At 39.1% G+C, this 18,922-nt stretch overlaps 1 protein-coding gene across 6 annotated transcripts in view; it reads left to right on the top strand.

Moving 5' to 3' along the window:
- Window positions 1-10,900: 10,900 nt before the first annotated feature.
- Window positions 10,901-18,922, top strand: part of MICAL3 (microtubule associated monooxygenase, calponin and LIM domain containing 3) — a gene marked incomplete at both ends in the record, with an annotated part of 106,809 nt that continues 98,787 nt past the window's right edge. For all 6 annotated transcript variants that reach the window (XM_082013557.1, XM_082013556.1, XM_082013555.1 and 3 more), the window contains 2 exons: window positions 10,901-11,164; window positions 17,380-17,587. In XM_082013557.1, coding sequence (XP_081869683.1) covers window positions 10,901-11,164; window positions 17,380-17,587 — 472 coding nt within the window. The remainder of the gene's footprint in view (window positions 11,165-17,379; window positions 17,588-18,922) is intronic.

Genomic DNA, 18,922 nt, shown 5'->3' with positions numbered 1-18,922 from the left:
GCCCATTTCTGTCAGTCTCAGATTGTTCTGTCTGCCTTTTGGTCTTCCAAATGAGTGTTCCCCAGTTATCCCCTATAGTTACAGAACATAATTCAATAGTTACTGTAGAAGAGAATGACTGGAAAACCAGGGATGTTATAGAAATGAAAGGTTAAAAGCAAACAGTTTTTTCATTGTGGACACTCCAAGTATTTGAAGATCCGAATATCAAAGAGTTTTCCAGTCTACCCCATGGAATAGGAAATGTTTCATTACAGTTAGCGAGATCTCTTGGGTCCATGAAGAAAGGCTACTTGTGATAATTTCTGTGGTGTATGTATGGGGAAGGACAGGGGAGTGGAGTGGAGAGAGTAAGCATATAGATTCCACTGATGGCCTCCAATGTAATCAGGAACACATTCTTTACATTTCTCAATCTTCAGACTGGAGAAAAACAAGCCGCCTTAATTGCAGCATATGCTTCTATTGGCATAAGCTAACGGTAAATAAACAATTTAGTATTCATATAATACCATTGAGCAACTAGAGGGAGGGTGGTTTCCAGATGTTGAAGGCCCCAGGTTGCTCTCTCTGGAGAGGAACTTAGATTAACGCTTGTGGTCTGCTCCATGGATCATTTTATAGATTTCTGCAGCTACTGTCATGCTGAGATTCTGCCACTAATGTTGGTCATCCTTGGTTTACAGAGTGCTGTGCTACCAGTCCATGCTGGCTGATGGAGCCTGAAAACAGCAGTTGAATGAAGTTGAAGGAAGTATTTCTTAATTTCAATCTTTTTCTTAAAGAGAACGTGTCAGTCTGATTCTGAAGTTGTTGCTTGCCTTCAGACAAGCTAGCAGCAGCCTGTTGGTATTATCACTGAGAAGGTCACATGTTGACTTTAGTCTCTCTTGCCCCTTCTTCTTGCTGCATTAAAAGCATTTTAAAAAAGAATTGGTCTGGCTAGTGCTCAAATATCAGGTGGAGGGTGGTGTTATGAAATAAGGGATTATGGAAGTTACTCAGTTTGAGCCCAAGGTCCAGAACTGAATCATCTGCCAATGGAAGTCCTGGAATGCCCTACAAGACAAATTCCAGTGTGCAAGCAGCATAGTGGCAAAGCACTGCAACAGGGCTGTCGAACCATGCTGGACGTTTCGCATTGTTTCACAGTGCTGTAGTTCTTCATGGCCACTGAGAGCTATTAAAGTGGTGCGTGTAGATGTATTGCACAAAAAGGTGATTGTACACCCTTTGATGGGGACTCACAGACCTGCATTAAGTGAAAGGGGGTGCTCGTGTCCTCTTGTAGAGCAACTCTCTCTGCCAGATAGCTGGGAGGTTCAGCTAAGGATATCTGCCTCAGACCTCCGTATGTCCTTGCAGAGGAAAGGCATTTATCCAAAGGAGGATGGAATTAAAAAGACTAGACAGAAAAGTCCTTGAGGATGAAAGGCAAAGAGAGAAGCTTTTATGTGTGCTTGCTACTAGGAGCAAATTCTGCTGAATGGCATCCTTACACTTAGATTGGATTAAATCTCTGACTAATTCGTACCAAGTCTTTTCATGTCCCTACCAGTGCAGCTGTATTTGAGCAGACTAGTAATGTCTGCCTCTGGAAGTGATGACTGCCATCTTATTTCAGAAACTGCTTGCCAAGGCCTCAGGGAGAGGAGAGTAAATCACAAAACCACCTCCACCTCCTTCCTCTGTAACTGATTTCCTAACAGATTTTCATTTGCTCAAGGCATTGAGCTTGGCATGGCCTTTGCTGAGAGAGGCATCTCCTGTGCGTTAGGCGGCTGGAAGGGAATTGCTGTCTGGCCAATTGAAACTGTTTCAGCATTTACTGAGAGTCAAATGTCCAGCCAAGTGGGGAACATGCTGCCTGGTTACTATTTTTAAGCTATGTAACAGTATGTGCAAACGATACTAATTCATGTCCAGAGTTGAAAGTTTGAGGTTAAAAGTTTTGGTTTTGCCAGGCTATACCTGTAATCTGGATTATCTTTCAAGGTTTTGGTATATTTTGTAGTATGAGAACTTTATTCTACCTGTTTGCCATAGTTTAGCCAAAATGTTAAACTGGTTACCTGCTTATAATATATTCCTGTCTCCTGGTAAAAGCTTTCCTTGTACTTATGAGGAAAATGAAGGATAGGAAGCATTAGAGACACAGGATTATGTAATAGCGATGAATTTTCATTAAGATGCTAGATTTGATCAGTTGTCATTTGGCAGTCTTACAGTGAAGTTTGTTAGCAGCTGAGGATTGGATTTTGTTTTGCTTTTTAAAATTCTTATTGTTACTAAAGATTGCAGATCATACCAGAGTGGAAAGGGTGGGTATTCTTATCTTTAGAAGGGTAAAGATTTACATGAGTAAATTTTTTAAGGGTTGATACCAAAGTAAGTTTAAGACACTGTCAAATTAAGAACTCCAAGAGGTACTTACAGTAAGTGAGTGCTTTGACGAAATGCTAGGGTAGATTCCCCACCCCACCTCCAGAATAAAAACATGTCTACAGGAATTCACCCTGGGGCAGGTTATAGAAGAGGTTTGTGGGACCTGTGTCTATTGACCTCTATTAAATAATGTAATTTATTAATTTATGAAATAAAATTTAGAGGATGATGATGATTATTATTGTGTTTTTTCTTCCTGTGATCTAATGAATTGGGATTTAGTGTATCCATTGAACACGTTCAGTATCTTTTCTGTTATCTAGAAGCCCCATGCCTTAAGAGTCTGGATAAACAAGTTCTACCATGAAAATGAGGTGTAGCTCTGTACAGAATCTACCAGTCATTACAAAAAAAGAAAATTCAAAACATGATGGAAACCAGTCTCTTTCTGGTTCCCTTCAGATCCTGCTTTGTGTCCTGTTCAAACTACGTTCAGTCAGTAGCGCTCTTGCTGAGATGTGTAATTCTCTGCTTTTGCAAAATGAAATGAAATTGCTTAATCGTGTATTTTGGTCTAATCTAGTGACTAATGTGGGAGGACAATACAGGCCTGTGGTGGCCTGCGGAGCATCAAGAAACAGCCTGTTGCATCTACCCTAGATTGAGTTCCTTGTCATTGCCATTCCTGGTTTTAGGTATTTGGAGAGACTACATGGCACACATTTTCATGCACAACTTTTAAGGAGAGCAGAAGGCTAAGGGTAGTGATTTGAGCTATATGAGTAAGGTACGCCCATTAATGGTTATAAACACACTGTGGGATTCTCTTTGGCAGGAGTGAAGCTTGAGAGAGTCAGCCTGCTGGTGGAGCTTGGGTCTGTTGGCCATATGTGGGTTGGGGGCATATGATAGGTGGGATATAGAGTGCCAGATATATTAACAGTGACAAGTGAAGGCATGTGGCAGATAACGAGTAAGTTGCTGGTCCTCACCTGCAGATGAGTTGTCGAGATGCTGTTCCTGGTTGGACCTTTCTGGTTAAGGGAAAGGAAGTAGCAGTTCTGGAGGTCTGGGTTTAAGGTTCAATTTCTTAAATGTTTTTTGAGCTCTGCGTATATATTTTACCTGGCAATTATAAAGGCTGAGGTTGCACCCAGGGGTTGTAGCATGGTCCCAGCCCTTCCTGGACTTTTTCTGAAATAAAGCTTGGGGTTTGTTTTGTTTTTAAAGTTCAACAGCCTCTAAATGAAGTGGTTTGTGGGTTGGAGAAATCTTTATGGCTCTTTTATTCAAATGTCTGTTTACTTAGGTTTCTTGGCTCCCAAGAGAGTCCTGCAAGATCTGCATTAGGAAAAAAAATTCCAAAATTTTTAAGTCCTTCTGCTTTCCATATTCAGTCTTCCTCCACAGAAACAGGATATACATCCATTAAATAATCTGTTTGAACTGCTCTGGGCAGTGTACTCAATTTGTGATGCCTTAGCTAGTTGAGTGTGTGTGGAGGGTGGAATTTTGAATCTTTTAATCCTGTTTTCTAACTCCCCTCTCTACCACTTCTTCGAGAAAGTGCCTGCCTCTTTTCCACACCCATAGCAGCTGAGAGTTGGAAGCAGCAGAAATAAGACTTGCTTTCCCATGTACATTTTTAACATCTATAACTGGAATATTTGATCTTTGTTTTCTGAGAGTCTGGTATTTACCAAACCACTGAGGAGTAAGCCTTGGAGCTAAAAGTCCAGGCAGCCACCTGCCTTGATTAGAATAAATGCTGGCACAAATGACCAGTCTTTGAGTTTGCTTCTGAGGCGTTAAGATGTTTCTCTCAATGACCCAAATGAAGGTGGTTTTGCTAAGTTCATCCCAGTTTGAACCCCATGATTCTACATGACTGGTAATCTTTGACCTGTATAAGGCAGAATTAGTTAATAAAAGGGGAAACTGAAGAATGCTGAGTGGAGACAAACGTTCTATAATAGAAGGCAAGCATGTACTACATTAGATGCTAGAACTTCTAACTTTTCAAATCTCGTGAACCATTTTACGTGCTCTTTAAAGGATGGTAATTTTTATCCTTTTGGCACTTGCATATCATATGGTTGTATCTGTCTCTTTATCCCTGTTGATTATCTTTGTTGCATTAACTTTTATGATTGATGCAGCCTGTTTTGGTGGCAGGTTCTGACAGATAGAAGCCTTCACTTACATAAATTTTAAAAGTGTGTTCATGTGAGCTTAATTACAGAATTTCTTCTATGAGATTTCTTTTTATTTATTTTTTAAATATAAATATGGGCTCTGTTTGTTTTCTCACTGGGTCATGGAATGGCTTGGAGTGATCGGTGTGCTGGTAGAACCTGAAGGCCTCAGAGGACTTGGCTTACTGGGCTGCAGAGATCGTTATAGTGTGTTTGTAGCCTTCAGTTTTCATTCTGCTCAAAATTTCTAATTGGGTCAGAACAATGCTCTTGTTCTCTAACATTCAGTAAAGCTTTTCTGAAAACCTCCTTTTCTTGTGGCATAGCATGTTGGCTCAGAAAGATTAATCAATCCATGTCCTATATGATGTCAAAAGCTGATATGTCTTGCTGTGCTAAGGTGGCTGATTTGTTTTATCCCCATTTGGAGTCATAGAAAGAAAGTTTTGTGAAAGTGTCATTCCAGTCATTTCTTAAGAGGCTTTTTTTAGTATAGGAGCTTTCCTCAGGTTATTTGATAGTGTTTGAAGAACTCTGGTGAAGTCCAGCTTGTAAAATTGGGTAGGATCTAACTTCAGGATGGGGTTTTGTGTTGAAATGTAACTTCAGGAACCTCTTCGAAGCACTTCAAATGAGAGAATGGTATTCAACCTTCTTGCCCTGGTAAGTGGTGGAGTGAGAAGCTTCCATGTGCTTCAACCTAGTAGTGAAGTTACCCTCACCCTGTGTGAAGTGATTGTACACTTAACTTAGAAGTAGGATACCTGTGCTTATCAGAAAATCCCCACGGTCTGACTGTCTACAGTTGTGAGTTATGGTCTTTATGGGAAATGCTTGCAGACTGAGGGCTCCCTATATTGAAACAGGTGGATTTGTGTTTTCTCAGGAGGATTTGTGGGAGATGCATGAATTTCGCCACCCAGATAACAAATGGAGCCTTTGCTGTCATATGTCATTGGGTTTTGGGAGGCCTGTATAGGGAAGTGTTGCTGCCATGACTTGCTACGTTAATGGCTATGCTCCAGAAAGTTTGTCATGAGTTTTGATTCTAGGGGGATGTAGTACCACTGGAATAAAAGCACATTTGCTTCTTTGAGAAAGTACACTACATGAACAGCAAAAGAAAATTTCTGTGTGGTTCTTTACAGCATGGCAACAGTTCCAAGATGTAAAGAATGTCCCCAGCTTCTCAAACACACAGCTGGTGAGTTGATGCTGGGTGAGAAGGCATCACTGTATTGGTTACCGGTTGCCCAGCGTGAAGATTTGTGCTATGAGGGATCTCCCTAGTACATAGCTGTGTCAGCTATTTAAGCTAGAGTTCTTCTTAAAGCTTGTCTTGCCATCTGGACAGCTGTCCAGATGGCTATTATTCCCTTAACATCCTATAAAGGGGCAGCTACCTCTTCCTTGGCATAATTTCTTTTTTTTTTTCTCCAGAGAAGAGAGATGATCTGTTTCTTGGCCTCTTTCTTTACATTGGTGTTCATTCAGCGTAGGGACTCTACTGTGATCAAAGAGTCACATATGACAGAGGAGCAGAATAGTATGTTTGTTGGATTCATATAGACAAAAGGTTTTATTTTGTAGGTCAATTGTACTCATGCTGCAGCACTTAAGAAATGGTTAGTAATGAACAATGTACACATTTTTATTCAGTACTTTGATATGAATTTGGGAACCAAAATATTATCTGTAACGACTTCTGTATTTGTGTGATTCCATGTCCTTGGATATAATTTGTATTTCTGTTCAAATCATTACTGGATTGAGTTTTTCTTGGTGTGAGAATTCTGTGAACTGTTCATATATGTGCTTTGATCTTCTCCTTAAGAATGGGTTCTTGTAGTTGCAACCAAGTTCATATTTGATCTCTTTCTCCCACTTTTGTCCTAGCTTGAGAGGGGGTGTAGACAGGAAAGAGGTGGAGACCCAAAAGAGTCGCTCCCATATGGTGTACCGAAGCCCACCAAATCAGGTTTGATAAGTGTATTAAAACACAAACATCTTTGCCAGCATATTTGCTTGAGTGTTGAATTTTATGAGCAGGAGCAGATCTAAACACCATCTTAAAACATACTGCGGACAGTGCTGACGTTCCTTTTTTCCATCTGGTATAAAAGGGAAGCTGCAAACAATGGCAACCACGCCTTTGTCCTCCTGCTTTCCCATTCCTTGTCTGCATAAAATGGAGCTAAAATAATTGCCAGTTCTGCCTTTAGCTTTTCTTGTCAAAATTGTCCTCTTTTTGCCATCTGTTCCACACTGCCCTAAACCTGCACTTTTTAGTACCTGTGGTCACTTAGGAAGTCATGAACATATTGTAGCAAAGTCCATTTCTTTAGTTTTAGCTAAAAGTAAAATAAATCAGATACTGGAAATGAAACCAGAGCTTTTTCATTTGTTGGAATAAAGACTTTTTTTAGTGTGTTTTCCAAAAGAAGGGGGGGTTACGGGATTGAGCTGTTTGTTCATTTGCTTTTCTGTTCATCCTTAATAACTTTTGGACAATTTCATCCAGACTTGATGGGGAATAAAAGTCTCAAAGGTAGTTGATTTCCTACAAGAAAACTGGAGGCTGGGTGGAGGAGAGAGACAAAAATAGGTGTAGCTTAACGATAATCTGTGTTTAGGCTTTTGCTAGCGAAGTTGCAAGTGTGTACTGGCTGCCTAGGTACTGCAGTAATACCAGAGTTTCCAAAGCGTTTTACGGAGTCTTGCTTAGGCAGAAGCTGGGAGGCCATGAAAGGGAGACAAGGGCATAGGGAATGTTACTGGCAAACTGGAAATTTAGGGAAGAGATGAAATCAATGGAAATTGGGACTATTGGAGCTATCAGTAGTTTTATGATTGATAGACCAACTTGCTTTCAGATTCCATAGAGTACTGCAGTTTGATCTGATTTTTTAGGGATTTGTCTGTAAGGGGTGTATCGGTGGTGTTTTCCTGGCTGTGAAATAACCAAAATATAAGAAAGTATTTACATTGTACTCAGAGAAAGCCAGCACTCTGAGGTGGAGCTGGGCAGTTACTTTGGCAAATGTTTTATTCACTCAAAATGCTGTTTTAAGCTAGATGGAACAAGCTGTGAATTTAGATGGAATTAAGTTGATAGTTTCTGCTGGAAAAAAATGGAGAAGAATGCTGGAAAATATATTCATGTAATATTTTATTTTTCCAGGCTCAAATAATTAGTTGAATGAGCACTTTTAATAAAATTAACATGGAAAATGTAGAGAGGGTGACTCCTGTAATGGGGTTGTGTTGGCATGGAATATAGGAGTCCTGCATTTGCAATACTTTCTGCAGGAACTTGAATTTCTACAACCAAATTCATTTGCAAAAATCTCTTCCTATCTCTTACATTTGATGGAAGTAGGGCACTGAACTTTCTTTTTTGTGTGTGCATTTGGCAAAATACTTCTATTCATGCATCTGTGGTGGCTGTGGGAAAGAACGACCACCCAGAATTATTCATGGCCTGTTGTGTCTCTGTTTTTCATTGATTTCTTTTGTCCTGGGGAAGCGTTGGAGATCCTGAGCGTACTTGCAGTCGTGAGTCAGTGACAGTCTCATGCTATTATTGTAAATAGCAACATGAACACTGTTCTTGCATGCGTTTTTTTCATGGGCTTTGTCTTTCTCTCCCAACACTCCAGCCAAGGAATTTACAGAGCTTCTGAGTCAGCAATCAGCTGCCTCGAGGCAAAACATGCAGGATACTGCAGACTTGCAGAATAGCCAACAAGGCATATGAATACCCTGGAAACCTGGCAAATAATTCTTGCCTGCCCTTGCTTTGCCTCCTGTAATTTCCATGATCTCTGATGTGTTGCTGGCGGGTTCCAAAGGCTTTGGGTGTTTACATCAAGAATGCAGAGTTCTGGGGAGTGACTAATTGCAGTGACGGAAGCCTCTGTATTTGACCTGTGGGCATAACTGACTTCACAGCCTGAAATGGGATGTTGGCAGAATTGCTGTATTAATGTGCCACTCGGGTTGTGCTGCCTACAATGACCTGCTTGCTTTTGCAGGTTTGTCTCCTAGCTTGGCAAACCTTGCACACAAAGCAGTAAGTTCCTAGAATGAAATTAGATTGGATTTTAACTTTGGGATCTCTCTGAGCAGTGCAGAATGAGTTCCACTTCCCTCCTGTGTTGAAAGAGTAAAATAGAAGCAAGGGTAAGAAATTAAACCTATGTTGTCCTTACATCTGGATATATCAGTAATAGGCTGTGGACTAACAGACTTAAATTGACACTCCACTGAATTTAGATCATATAACTTCTATTGCTTTTTCTTAGGAAGTGTCAGTCACCTGAAGTGCTGGTGTAAAGTGAGTGAGTGGGTGGTAGAACGGGGTGCAAGAGATGGGAGAATCATAACAGAAAATAGTATTCAACTTGCAATGTTGTGCTGACTAATGAGGCATATGGCTTTAGACTGTAGGTATTTTGTTGTATCTATATTACACAGAAATTACTCCTTCAGCATAAGAAGTGATTTGTTGGAGCTCTTTATAACATTCTTCTTGAGAACAGCAGAGGAGACACAGGCTTAAAGCATAGTGTCTTAGACCCCTGTAGTAGTGCAGTGGTTACCCTGAGGTGCAAGCCTGGAGCATGTTTCCAGCTTCACTGCAGTGAAGTTACGATGAAAAATAAGGAAAGCATTTAGTTCCATCCTGCTTAGTGAGCAGTACTGATATGGACATAGCATCGCTATCAACCAGTTAGAAAAACAGCTTCATGTTCATCCTCTAAGGCAGTTGTCCTAATAAAGTCAGAATCACATTCAGCAGTATACTGTGGATTCTGTAGTAGATTTAATTTTTAATAACAGTTTGTGGCTGTATATAAAGGTTTCCAGGTCTCCTTTGCTGTTTCTAAACATAAGCAATAAATACCATGTTAGGGTGAAATGCAGGAGTGTCCAAATAAACTGCTTCAGAGCTGTCATAGGGGAGGGGAAGAGACATGAACTGTAATGTTTGACTTGGCTTCCTGTCTGCTGGAAGCAGGAAAAAGGCTGGTGAGAATCTAAAAGGTTTTATCCGAGTCCACATATTTCCTTTTTTACCTTAATACCCGTTGCAAAAAAACAAAGAACAAAAAGCACCTCAGAAATGCTTTCACTTCCATAGTTCCCACTATGTTCCCATGCTGCTCTCCTGTCTGAAGACACACAGAACTGTTTTTTCTTCGAGAGCAACCTATTACACGTATGTCGTTAGTATCATCTATAAAAGGAAGAAAGAGATTTTTTTATATATAAAAGAAAGGGAGAGAGGGAGAAAAAAAACCTATTCTTTAAACAAAATCTGCTATTTGTGATCCAAACAATTCATTCTGTAGTTCTACAGGCTGCTTCTGAGGGATCCCAGAAAAGCAACTGAGAGTAGCAGACCTCCTGCTTAATTACCACCAGGAATATATGCATAGACTCTAGGTCAGGCAAAAGTTTATACCGCTTGATGAAGCGCAGACAGGCCTTTTTTTTTGTCTTGACATCTTTTCTTAAGCATTTGATTGCTATTAGCAGGTTTAACTTCTTTCTAGGATTGCAGTAGATATCACTGGGTTTGTTACGTCACTGTACAAAAACAGTGTTTGCAAGGACTCTGACAGAGATACCAGCTTGTGCTATGCCATCCTCTTTCATCATCTCTATTTATCATGAGCAAAGACACATGTCCTTTTAGAACGAAGAACCCAAAACTTATTTTAAACTTCTGAAGTACTTTGTGGCAGTAGTGTTTTTACGACCAGGACATAACCATTGCTGTGGTGTTACCATAGGGATCTGCTTATCACAGTGACTTGATACATTAAGTCTATCTTTTGTTTCAAAACCTCTGTTCACTTCCAAACATCACATAACTCCTGCCAGTTTACTTGTAACTTCTCTGCCATTCATGTGAAATGAGTTTTGGTAAAACTTTCCTAGGGACTGGTTCAGGTAAAAAAATTTGTGATTTAACAGAGGTGAGGTGTCCCACTGTCTGCAGCAAGGCTCAGTGAGCTTTGGAAGGGTCTGCTTCAGTCAACTTGGGCAGGACTCCTCGGGGTACTGATCAGTTGACTTATTTAAAACTGATGCTTTATTAGTTACTGAGAATCTGGGCTCTCAGTTCAAGAGGCTTAGACAAAATTTTGGAAAAACTGAAAAAGAGCAAGCTCAGTTACGTTTTCTTCTTTTTGTTTTATAGGTTAATAATGCTTATAAGCCAGAGGTGAAAGCGGCTCAGCAGAGCAACATTGGGAAATCTGGCAGACCAGAAGAGAACAGCTGCCCCCCAGGGCAGCTGCGAAGTGTGAAGCATGGAGGAAAGTAAGAATGAGAAGGTGAACCAGGCTCATGTTCTCTTTGACAGATTTGTCCAGGCTTCAACCTGCAAGGGGACTCTTAAGGCTTTCCAAGAGCTCTGTGACTACCTAGAACTAAAGCCCAAGGACTATCGATCTTTCTATCACAAACTCAAATCCAAGCTAAATTACTGGAAAGCCAAAGCCTTGTGGGCAAAATTGGATAAAAGAGGCAGCCATAAGGACTATAAGAAGGGGAAAGCATGCGCCAACACGAAGGTGAGAGATTTATTCACGGTGGTCAAGACAACTGTTACCCAGTTTGTTTCTGGAATACACAATAAAAATGTCTCAATGTAGAAGGATGTTTGCCTTTGTCAGTATAATCCCAGGGAAGACTTAGGGATGTTCTCACTCATATTATTTATAATATAGTCACAATTTGTTAACATTTGACTCTCAATCAAAAAGTATATTTGCTACTACCAAATTTGACTGCTCATCTGAATCGAGGAAGCTAAATGGAAATTCCCATGAATGACCAGGATATTTGTAATTAATTCAGGAGAAGCAGCCTGAAAGTTTCTGTGTTTTATGGTTTTGTGGCATCAATACTATAAATGGGTCAAAAAATCTTAATTGGTAAACCTTTAATCTTGGTAGGCTTTTTTGGTTTTTACATTTTTTACTAGACAGTAACAGGGATATGAAATTTGCTGTTGGAGTCTAGATAAAAAATATGTATGTTTGGAAATTTCCAGTTTTATTTTGAAAATTCTGATGAGTCTCTCTCAAAAACAGAACTTTCTTGCAAATTTGACAAAGTATTCTATTTACCAGTATTTAGAAAGTAATCACTTGTATTCCAGGTTCAGCGGAAAAAAAAAAATAATGCCATTTCCTTTCAAAAGGTTGGTATGTGTGGTATTTATTGCAGGAATTCCTGCTTTTACAGACACACAACAATTTATTTTTACCTGAATTATTGTGAGCTGGTGTTTGTGCTGCAACCTTATTGGACTGTACAATATGAGTTTATTAATTTGTTTTGTTGTTACTGAAAGCAGTTCTTTATATCATTCATCAAAATGTGAATGGAATAGGTTATTTTTGCAAATAATTGTACACTGATTTTAAAAAAAGGAAGGTAGTGTGGGATATGATAAAATTAGAACGGGATTCTGTCCTCCTTCACTGAGACAATAGATGCTGCTGCTTCTTGAATATTCACCTTTTGAGAGAAGGAAATATCTTAATAGGAGGAATTAATGACTAATTCCTCAGTAGAGAACTGAGGGGGAATATATCCTGTTTAGGATAAGTCAGTCATTTCAGATCTGTGGACTGAAGTTTAATTCCCAGCCAGATATTAGAAAGTTATGTTAGTTTCTTGATTTTCTTATTCTGTTTCACTTTCCAATGGCCATTTTCATATGGATGGTGGCATTTGTAATTAATTACAATAACACTTGGAAAAATGACTAATGGACCAAGGTCTACTTGTGCTAGGTCTTGAAAAGATAATGCTTTCCTCAAAAAGTTTACAATTGGTACATCAGATTGTAGATAGAAAGTGCATATAGATTAACTTGGAAAACGATAGAACAATTGGTCAGTGTTGGTCATCATGGTGGATACTAGCTTCAACACTCCAAAGGTCCAGCCACTGTTAATGTTTATATTTTTCAGGACACATAAGAAAGAAGGGACTTAGAGGAAGATAAATGTAATGATTTTTCTGTATATTTAGGAACAAACCTTCCAAGCACTATGGACATCATGGGGGAGAATTAAAAATTGTTTTTCTGAAAATTCAATTGCACTTTGCATTCATTGGATTCAGGAATTGGTCTTATTTTAAATGAAACATGGTGGGTAGAACTGAGATAGGGTGTTGAAGACTGTGAAATTAAGACAGGTGGCTTATGTTTTGATGAGAAAGGGATTGAGCAAGCTGTGAAAGAATGTAGAGATTAACTTATTTGAAGTAATAGACTAACAGAGTGATTTTTCCATCTGGGCTCTGAATATATCTTAGTGGGCAAGACTGTATTTATTAACACTGAATAAAAGGTTGCATCCATAATAGAGATGTGACATGAAAGAAGAAGTTTAATGGAAGAATAAGTGTATGACTTTGATAGTGCTTAATTATGAGGACGTACAAAAAAATAGATATGAGTGGAGGTTGACATCCAGCTATGAAAGACATTCGGAAAATTCTTTGTGACACTTCTCTAGAAGGGAAGTGGTGAGGTGAGTTCAGAAGGACGTTAGAGCTCCATTTTATCGTGTTGGGCTTGAACTGACAACTAGGCAGCCATGAGGAGATGTCAGAAAGGTAGAGATTTTAGTTTGGACAAAAAGTAGTTAACTCTGAGTTGGAAATGTTCTGTGAATCTGTAACACTGACAAGCTGATTGAACCAGTGCCTGTGAGTGAGGTGATGCAAAGGCAAATTGTAGAGGAAAGTGATAAAGAGTTGACAAGTGAAGCCCTGTGGGAAGTTGGCATTGAGAGGAGTGGGAGAAATGAGAGAAGACCTTCAGATAGTGCTCTGAAAGAATAGCTGGAGACACAGAGGACTACTGAGTCTTAAAAGAAATCAGAAAGGGACACACTTTCAAGAAATACATGTAGCCAACTGTCTATAAAACATCTCTTCAAGTGCAGTTGAAAAGTGGGTAAAAAAGGGTAAAGCATACTGGGAGTGATGCTTGACTAAAGAGTTTGCTAGAGATTTTTTTTATAGTCCAAAAACTTAGCCTATTTTGTGCACCAAAGCCAAGCTAGAGTGTAGGATGGAATTGGAGAAACAGGATCAAGCATGCATTGATCTCGGAGATGAGATAGTGCTGAGATAAACAGAGAGATTCACGGGGTCATGCATGACTCTCGTTTAATGATGAGAGAGAAACCTCAGAACTTGCTGGTGTTGGTGTGAAGGACCAGAGGGGTGGGAAGGGGAATGATTGCAATGAGCACATCAGTGATCACACTAAACTGGTCTCTACTAAAGGAAAGGGGGCCTTATTCCATAGCTGTTTTCCTGTGTGTGTGACAAGGAGAAGAAAGAGAGTAAAGGAAAAGAGGAATGTGAGCAGAGGCAAGCCAGAGAGTAATTTGCCAGTGTTTCTAAGAAGCCATTGGTGAGATGCTCTATAGAAACACAAATAAAAAGGGTGGATGGTGAATAAATTAAAGGTGGCACCCCCTCTGCCCCAACCCAGGAACATACGGGACTGTGGATTTGGGATTCACACCATTTTGAGTAGTGAAATTAATAGCTGAGAGAAAGTGAAATTTAGTTAATGTTTTTTTGTTAGTATGTCTTAAAGGATATACATGTGACAATAAATGATTGTTGTATGGCTTTACACATAAAGTTTGTTGAAATTTTTAATGTAAAGAAATGACAAATATATGTATTCTTTTTATATTTTTCATATATGCTTATGTTAATTACTTGTTTCATGTCCAAATGGTATCTGCCATTAAGTGTTTATATGTAATTCCGAAGAGATAATCATAGCTATTCGAAGTAGAGGTCTTTTGAGAACTGAATCATATCTGATTTGATATTTCCTGTGTCACTTAGTTTTATATTCCCAATGTTTAAGGTAGCTTGCAAACCACTGATTAAAAAATACATAAATTTTAGGTGTGCACGTGGAGATGATAGAATTTAAAATAAAGATTAGGGTTTTAGCCATGTTGTTAGAACAGAAGTCAGTAATTTCTTCAGTACGTTCAGCTTCTATACACTTGAACATATACTGGTTTTGAAGCTCTCATCTGCTGTAGTGTAGCTCTTACTCACCCAGTTAAAAATTGGTCAGGGGTGAAGTGCCGTGACTGGAGTTGGGCAGTAGTTAGGCAGTTAGTGCATTACATGGCCAGTGTCCAGATTAACCAGAATTCAGATAATCAGTGTTCATGAAAGCAAGACTTGGACGCGATGGGTTGTTCAGATGTAAATAGTTACAAATGGTGCTCTTCTTCATTGATTATACAAAGAATACAGGATTTCAGTTTGCATTTAATGTTCCATTACTATGGTGTTGGTACTGAAAACTTAACGTAATCTGTCTGAAAGATCTTGAACAAGAAGTGTTTCTGAGGGGTGAGCCAGCTTTAGTGCATGGAGTTGCAGCAGTTGCTTGGAGTCATGGAGGGGAAAGGGGACAAGGAACAGCAGTAGCTGCCTTTATATACTTGGCTGTACTTGGTATCTCATGTGGTTACTGCTGCCTCTGAGAGTATCAGAAGGTAGGTTTCGACAGGAGATCTGAAACTGGAAGAAGCGTTAGAGGTGGAAAAGGGAGCAGAATCTTTTCTTCTGTTTTTAATTGTGCTTAAAACTCACTTTGTTGTTGTTTTATAGTACTATAAAACTATAACATAGCACACTATGTTGTTTTATAGCAACATAATTTAGTATTTTTGTGATGGTTTAAAAAAATTGGCAACTTTGGCTGTGAATTACTTCACTGAGTATCATATATTTTACATCCAGAACATCTAGAGTCTTAAACATAACTTAGATGTTGTTAACCACATCCTTGTTTGGGGGCAGTGAGGAAGGTTGTAGAGAAAAAAATGTTTTTACATTTCTATGACAAAATTACAGGCAATTAATGTATAATTTGTTTACACAGACCTGATTTTGAATAGCCTCATTTTAGTACAATTCCTTTGCTGTTGTGTACTCCATCATAACTATTTTATATGGGTAAAGTTATCAAGGAAAAAGTCACCCAACTCAATGTAGTTTTGTTGCTTATTGAATCCAGTCTCTTCAAACACAAAGTGGTGTTTGAGAGTTATGCCTACCCACAAAGAAAGCAATAGTGAATTGGAAGGATGTATTGGTTCCTAACTGATTATCCCTTTTAACAAATGACAAGTTGGACACTGGTTCAATATACAAGTCTATTTTGGAATTTAATAGCTCAGTGGAATTTTGGAATTTAATAGCTCAGGCTTACCTTTTCTCCCATATGCCTTCAGGTTCCTGAAGCTACTAAAGAAGCAGTGCTGTTATTCTTCCCTTTCCTTTCCTCTAGACTTGGATCTCTGCCCTCAGATTTACGTGACTTATTTTATACGGTAGTCTTATGTGACTTATTTTATACGGTAGTCTTACTTTGAATTTGCAGTCAGTTGTTATGTTGTCACTGCTGTAACTTGTACTGTTCTGTTCATCATTCAGGCTTTATATTTGCAGTTTCACATAATTTGTGGAATTTATGCCCCAGTGAATAACTGGTGAAAATGTGGCGACCTGTAAAAATTCGCATATGGGAATGACCGTAGAACAAAGAGCTTTGCTTTGGGATACGCTGTTTATCAGGAGGTTGGGTTCTGGTTAAGTTTTAGCATACTTAGGAGTTTCCCAAAGAGTTTTGTTGTTCAGCCGTAAGGGTATGTAAGATCTGGAAAATACTCATGTGGCAGCAGCAGTCACCACTGTAGCAAGGTCTTTATTCTCTGGGTCTGGTTCATACTCAATAGAAATCAAAGTACAAAAACGATACGACAGCATGGGCTGTGTACTATATTTCTGTGAATGCGCATAACCATGCGAGCTTTTTTTGTGGACCTCAGTTTCTGTGGGTAAGAAGTGTCTACTGATTATTTTGGATTTTTAATCTTAAAAGAAATGATCTTGCTGTAGCTTTTGTTTCTCTGAAAGTACTTCCAACATTAGATATGCAAGTATTTCGCATTCTCAAGTGATACTGTTTGTGAGTAGAGTGAAAAAAGATATGAGAAGATGAAAGACCTTTGATATGGCAAAGGTTAGGTTGGAGAAAACACATTTTGATAAAAGTCTAGTCACACAGAGTTCATATTTACATTGTATTTACTTTACTAAAGTTCCCTTTGCTTCAATAGTAGAAGCACCAGCATAAGCATAAGTTAGAGTGCTCTAACTTGACTACTGTCTGTACTGACGATGTTCCACAGTAGCATCTCTGGTATTTATCTGCCTTAGCCATTGCTATGCTACTCAGTGATGACGAGGAATTTTTGGTGCTACTGAAGATCTTCTCAAAGGCCAGCTCAGCCTTTGGAAGATGAGAGGAAAACACTGCATCACCTTTCTTTTTAAGAAGAAAAGCACATGGATGCAATGAGGGGGAGAAACCTTCAGAAATATTGATGTTTTCCAGGTGCTTACATAGCTTGGAGAGTATACGCCTTGGCGGCATGTCTTCTTAAAACCAGGGTTTAAAAGAGCCATGTTACTTGCCTGCTTCTCCAGACTTTTCACTGCTCTGTGATATGCTTTGTTTTCAGGTTGCAGTAACTGCTTTAATGGATCAGTGGCAGAATATGGCAGATAACAATAGAAACACTGATCTGAAATTTCAGCTTATGTTGCAGACAAAGAGCACTTACTCCTACGAGCTGTGGGATGCTTGTAAGCTGTGGTTTAAATCTTTTTCCTCCTGTGGCTGTATAGTTACTCTGTGCTGGTTGTTTTGCAGTGTCTGATAATTGGGGCTGGACCCTGTGGCCTTCGTACAGCCATCGACCTGTCATTTCTAGGAGCCAAGGTGGTGGTCATAGAAAAGAGGGATGCCTTTTCTCGCAATAATGTGCTGCATTTGTGGCCATTCACCATACATGACTTGAGGGGTCTTGGCGCCAAAAAGTTTTACGGCAAATTCTGTGCAGGATCCATAGACCATATCAGTAAGTACAGCCACTGCTAGACAGAGCAGCACTTGTTCTTCATAGGGGAAAGGTGGGTGAGGGCATGGGGGTGACTCATTAAAATTCAGTCTGCACCATCACTCTTCTCAAGTCCTTACAGTATGATTCAGTATTACCTTTGCATAGTGCATTTCGGGCTAGACCTAGATGTGAAAGAAATACATTGTGCCATGAGATTATCACACGTGCAGTATGTATCTGTCGTCTTTTACACCTATTATTTTCCAAGGTATATATTTTTCCTAAACTGAAAAGTACATTTAAGGTTCAAACCTTTTTTTTCTTAAATGGATAGCTTTCATATTTTTGCTGTTATATTCCTGCAGCTGCCACATTATTATGTTTCTCTTGAGCATTGTAAGCAACTTGTAAAAAAGAAAAATTACTGAATGGTTTTGAACATTATTGTGAATTTTGATCCGGAAAAAAGAGGAACAATTTTGGCTTCGTTAATTTTTTGAACAGTGATGAAGATATTTTCAAGAACGCTGTCAGTCTATGAATAAGTTTTGATTAAACAGATATTTACATATTAGAATTGAGAATAGTTTTGATGATTCTCAAATTCTGAGAAATCAGTCTCCATTGAAAGCTGAATGCTTTGGTGGAGCAGGAATTAAAATTTTTCTGTTGTTCTCTTCCCTCCCACCCCCCTACTAAGTAGCACAAACTTAGTAGCTAGAATTTGGCTTCTTGTCAAAAGCAAAAAGTCTTTGTGTTTTTGTTTGGTAGGTTCATTAGTTTGTGGGATTTTTTTGGCAATGAATAGTAAAACTGCAAGATCTTCGGAATGTCAGTCTTGCAGATTGCTTTTTTCCTTCCAATTTCTTGTCAGTTTTAGTCTTCCAGTACTTTATGCATGTTGTTTTCTTTTTTATCTCAGCACAGCTGAAGTTTAGTGTTTAGGTGGAGTATTTTTTCAGTTCAGTATCTGGAACATGACAGTAAGGTGTCTTCTTTCATATTCATAGGACTTGCACACTGTCATTTTCATACCCTTTACCTACATTAAGTGAAGAAGAAAGAGGTGGTAAAGAACTTACTGTGCTTTCACTAACCTGATGGTGTGAGGATGAAGGTGCAGTTCAGTATTACAGCTAGGCTGATCAAATGGCTAGTTGCCATCTGTGACAAAAGTGCAGTTCTGCTCTTCCCTCCCTCTCCTGCAGCGCATATTCTGGTTGTTCCCCCTGTTGCTGATTTGGGGTGAAACATAAAAAAATTAGTTACTTTTTATTCCTTGAAAATGATTTCCTATTTATTCTATATACCTGGGGTTTCAGCTATATAGAAGTTTCTTGGCATGTCATGATA

The sequence above is a fragment of the Phaethon aethereus genome (genome assembly GCF_964289735.1).
Source record: "Phaethon aethereus genome assembly, chromosome: 1".
NCBI lineage: Eukaryota > Metazoa > Chordata > Aves > Phaethontiformes > Phaethontidae > Phaethon > Phaethon aethereus.
Note: the sequence above shows the minus strand (reverse complement) of the source record. Positions and strands in the feature narration are given on the sequence as shown.